The 5286-nt window shown below is 39.6% G+C and overlaps 1 protein-coding gene across 1 annotated transcript; it reads right to left on the bottom strand.

Annotated features, from left to right (window-relative positions):
* Nucleotides 1-4098: 4098 nt before the first annotated feature.
* LOC106878054 (zinc finger protein OZF) lies at nt 4099-5280 on the bottom strand. The gene has a single exon (XM_014927141.2). It carries the CDS (start codon nt 5079-5081, stop codon nt 4107-4109), a length of 975 nt encoding a protein of 324 aa, XP_014782627.1. The 5' UTR covers nt 5082-5280; the 3' UTR covers nt 4099-4106.
* Nucleotides 5281-5286: the final 6 nt, after the last annotated feature.

The following is a 5286-nucleotide window of genomic DNA, read 5'->3' as shown; positions in this document are numbered from 1 at the left end:
TCTCTCTCTCTCTCTCTCTCTCTGTTGTGCTGAGTCCAAAGTATTGCAATATTCTGCTAACTCAATTGCTTTATTGATCAAGTTACCCTAAATCCTCGAGTATAAATCCCCCCTGTCTCCTTCCCTCCTTCGTGAAGCCGTGGTGAAGGGAGTGGGAGGAAATGAACGTCGCCAAGAGACGTTGCTATGGAGACCGGCGTTCGTTCTGAGATCGTCTGCGAATGGCTTCGAGACGCCGAGTCTCAAAAACGACCAAAAATGGCGAAGAAAAGCCGTAAATAACATTAGATAATATCGGTAAATTCGCCACAAAGGGCAGGTTTCCCGTGCAAACAAATTGCACAACAGAATGCATCAGTTGTTGCACAACTTTGACATTAAAAAATATAATCCCCAAAACAACTTTTTAAGGCAATAAAAAGGGTTTAAAACTATAAATGTTTGACCCCGAGCTCAAAAGCGAAATAAAAAAATTCGTGGAAAAAAACTGGGAAAGAATTGGAACGAAAAGAAAAAAATGCACGCGCTGGCGAACGGGAGTGGGTTGGGGAGGGGACTGGGAACGTTCACATCGTCAGTCCATGGCTTCTGAACTAGAAAGGTTTGACCTGAGGTCAAAAACGAAGACAAATTCGTGTAAAACAATTTTGCTGGGGGAAAAAAAAAAAAGCGCTCTCGCGCATATGTGTGTGTGTGTGTCTTTGTATCTGTTTGTCCCCACCCACTGTCTGTCCCTCTCTCTCCCTCTATCTATCCATCTATTTGTCTATCTATCTATCTATCTATTTATCTATTTATTTATCTTTCTGCCTGTCTACCGTAAATCCTTGAGTATAAATCTGCATTTTTTCTCCAAAATTTAATGGTCAAAATCCCTAGGGCGTACGATATACGAGGTTAAAAATGAAAAATAATCGTAAGATCGCCAAAATGGCGATCTTACGGTTTCAGGTAAAACACATGGAATATATTCTGGGAGTTTGTCAGATTTCGTCTGAGGGGAAAGAGAAAAATTTGTGGTGTAAGGGAGACAACTCTGTCATAGTAACGTGTGTGTGCTTATTCATGTGTTTGCATGAATGCGTGCGTTCATGTTCATGTATGTGTGAATGCGTGCGTTCATGTTCGTGTATGTGTGAATGCATACACGAACATGAACGCACGCATTCACACAAACACACTATGGGAGAATTTACGAAAAAAACAACAACAGACGAAGACAGGTGGTGTAAACAACAAATGGATGTATTAGTTTAACGCTCGGGAATAGAGAAAGTCTTTAACGTTTCGAGCCTACGCTCTTCAACTGAAAGGAACACAGAAAGAAACAAGGAGAAATAAAATAAAGGATGTTGTTTTTTTTACCTGGGGGAGCAGATGGGTTCCCCATTTTGGTCAGTTTGACAACAGAGATGACCAGTGTCATCTTTGAGTAGATGGTAGATATAATGACCCTCGGTCATCCAAAGGGGCTGGTAGAGACTGACCAGGTCCAGCTTGAAGTTCTTCTCCTTGTAATCTATATCTTCCATTGCATCCGGCCATGATATAACCATTGGGGTGTGACCAGATTTGACCTCTGACGCGATCACCAGTACCGCCTGTCTGTGTTGGCTGGCAGACCAGTTGGTTGGTCTGATGGTCGGCTGGTTGGACGGTCAGTGTCACTCGGTCAGCGAATGACTTTCTTCCCCACTGAGACGGGCTTGTGTTTGTTAGTGTGTATATGTGTGTGCTTGTGTGTTTGTGTGTGTGCTTGTGTGATTGTATGTGTGTATTTGTGTATTTGTTAGTGTGTGTGTGTGTATTTGTGCATGTGTGTGCTTGTGTGTGTGTATTTGTGTTTCTGTGCGTGTTTGTGTATGTCTGTGTGTGCGTGTGTACTGTGTGTAGTGGGGAGGACGCATGTCCTCGTGGTTAGGGTGTTACACTCGTAATCTAGCGATCGTGATTTCAATTCCTAGACTGGGCGGTGCATTATTTTCTTGAGCAAAACCCATCTCATATTGCTGTGCAACCACTTTAACCCCTGACACGTGGCACAGTGTGCCCCCTGTTCAGACAACATCGATATGAGGGACAAAAGCAATGACAACATTTTTGGTAGGCAGATGCTGACAGATGCCATCACCTTTGTCAGAGATTCTTCAGAAGAACAAAACAGAAAACACAGCACAATATTTGCTTCAACACAGAACTACAAAAGAACTATTGTCTGAAAAACAATGCCACCACATTCAAATACAAGAGGCTGCAAAATATTACTGATTCTGGGCATAAAACAGCAAGACAAGAATTTGTGTAGCTATGCTTTTAGTCATGTATAGAGTTAAAAAGGATGTTACAGAGACTGTGAAATCTTCTTTGCTGCGTCAAGACATTTATTGCAATTAAAATATTTCTTTCACTCAAAAATTTTACAATATTAATACAGTTGCTCTTCTCTCTGGACACCCGTCTCTTTGGAGAGAATGATTTTCCATCTTTTGTCAGAATTACATGGTTTCTCTTCAGCATAAATGTTTTTATGTCTTCTTGTCCTTATTTCAGTAGAATGATTTATCAAAAATATCCCTCAGGTAGTTTCTCTGGTATGAATATGTTTGTGTTTATTTAAATTAGCCATTTGACTGAACGATTTCCCACAAGTATCACAATGATATGGTTTCTCCCCTGTGTGAACACGTATGTGTTTAGTTAAACCATTTTCATCATGGAACGACTTACCACAGACATCACAATGAAACGGCCTCTCACCTGTATGAATACGCCTGTGTTTCGTTAAGGTGCCTCCTTCAGAGAACGACTGACCACAGATAAGACACTGATATGGTTTCTCTCCTGTATGAATGCGTTTGTGTGCAGTTAAGTGTTCGTTTCGGGAGAATAATTTACCACAGATATCACAGTCATATGGTTTCTCTCCAGTATGAACATTTTCATGTTTCAGCAAATGATCTGATCGAGTAAAAGATTTACCACAGATATCACTTTTCTCCAGTATGAATGTATTTGTGTTTAGTTAAGTCGTGATTCTGATAGAACGATTTTCCACAGACATCACAGTGAAATCGTTTGTCCCCTGCATGGATGCGTTTGTGCTTAGTTAAGTGATCAGATCGAGAGAATGATTTACCACAGATATCACAATGGTATGGTCTCTCTCCTGTATGAACGCGTATGTGTTTAGTCAATTGGTGCTTCTCAGCAAATGGTTTATTACAGGTATCACAGTGAAACCGTTTCTCACCTGTGTGACTACGTTTGTGAATGGTGAGGGTGTGATTTCGACCAAACGACTTTTGACAGATATCACACTGGTGTGATTTCTTTTCCTTTTTTTTTGGCATCTCTTCATTCAAGTCAATATATTCCGTCAGCATTTCACATTGTCCTCACACATTTCATTTTGTATTATTTTCCTTTTCACATCACAAATGCAGATCTTAACAAAAATTTATTATTTTCTTCAATATCTGAAGATGCTGCGAACTCTTTTGTAATCCAAGTTTAACAGGAACGCAAAATGCTCATCGAAGAGAAATTTTGCTTCTCTCTGAATATATACATGTGTAGTTACCTGTCTCTTTGGAGGGAAAGATTTTCCATCTTTATCAGAATTACATCGTTTCTCTTCAGCATAAATGTTTTTATGTCTTCTTGTCCTTATTTCAGTAGAATGATTTATCAAAAATATCCCTCAGGTGGTTTCTCTGGTATGAATACGTTTGTACTTATTTAAATTAGCCATTTGATTGAACGATTTCCCACATGTATCACAATGATATGGTTTCTCACCTGTGTGAACACGTATGTGTTTAGCTAAGCCACTTTCATCAAGGAATGATTTACCACAGACATCATAAGGAAATGGTCTCTTACCTGTCTGAATACATCTGTGTTAAACCATTTTCATCATGGAATGATTTACCACAGACATCATAAGGAAATGGCCTCTCACCTGTATGAATACGTCTGTGTTTACTTAAGGTTCTCCCGTTAAGGAATGACTGACCACAGGTAAAACACAGATATGGTCTCTCACCTGTATGAATGCGCTGGTGAGAGAATAACTTAGCACAGGTAACACATTCGTGCAACTTCTCTCATTTATGAACGTACTTGTGTGTATTTAAGTGGTTTTTTTGAGAGAACGATTTGCCACACACGTCACAATGAAATGGTCTCTCACCTGTATGAATGCGCTTGTGTGCAGTTAAGTGTTCTTTTCGAGAGAATGGTTTACCACAGATATCGCAGTCATACGGTTTCTCCCCAGTATGAATACGCTTGTGTGCAGTTAAATGCGGATTCTGTGAGAACGATTTCCCACATGTATCACACTGATATGGCTTCTCCCCTGTGTGAACGCGTATGTGTTTAGCTAAGCCATTTTCATCATGGAAAGACTTACCACAGACATCACAATGAAACGGCCTCTCACCTGTATGAATACCTTTGTGTTTAGTTAAAGCTCCTAACCTAGAGAACGCCTTACCACAGACAACACACTGATATGGTTTCTCCCCTGTATGAATGTGTTTGTGTGCAATTAACTGTTCTTTTTGGGAGAATGGTTTACCACAGATATCACAGTCATATGGTTTCTCTCCAGTATGAACACTTTTATGTTTCAGCAAATGATCTGATCGAGTAAAAGATTTACCACAGATATCACACTGATATCGCTTTTCTCCAGTATGAATGTATTTGTGTTTAGTTAAGTCGTGAATCTGATAGAACGATTTTCCGCAGATATCACAGTGAAATTGTTTCTCTCCAGTATGAATGAATTTATGTTTAGTTACGTGAGTAGACTGAGAGAATGATTTACCGCAGATATCACAATGGTATGGTCTCTCTCCTGTATGAACACGTATGTGTTTAGTCAATTGGTACTTCTCAGCGAATGGTTTACCACAGACATCACAGTGAAACCGTTTCTCACCTGTGTGACTACGTTTGTGAATGGTGAGGGTGTGATTTCGACCAAACGACTTTTGACAGATATCACACTGGTGTGATTTCTTTTCTTTTTCTTTTGGCATCTCCTCATTCAACTCAATATGTTCCGTCAGCATTTCACATTGTCCTCACATATTTCGCTTCTTATTATTTTCCTTTTCACATCACAAATGTAGATCTTAACAAAAATTTATTATTTTCTTCAATATCTGAAGATGCTGCGAACTCTTTTGTAATCCAAGTTTAACAGGAACACAAAATGCTCATCAAAGAGAAATTTTGCTTCAGTCACAAGAATTATTTCCCAGGAAGTTTACCATC

This window comes from Octopus bimaculoides, chromosome 28 (assembly GCF_001194135.2).
Source record: "Octopus bimaculoides isolate UCB-OBI-ISO-001 chromosome 28, ASM119413v2, whole genome shotgun sequence".
Taxonomy (NCBI): domain Eukaryota; kingdom Metazoa; phylum Mollusca; class Cephalopoda; order Octopoda; family Octopodidae; genus Octopus; species Octopus bimaculoides.
This window is presented reverse-complemented; position numbering and strand designations above follow the sequence as displayed.

Bases quoted from the DNA above. Each gene is read 5' to 3' on its own strand.
- LOC106878054 (XM_014927141.2), bottom strand. From the start codon at position 5,081: ATGCTGACGGAACATATTGAGTTGAATGAGGAGATGCCAAAAGAAAAA.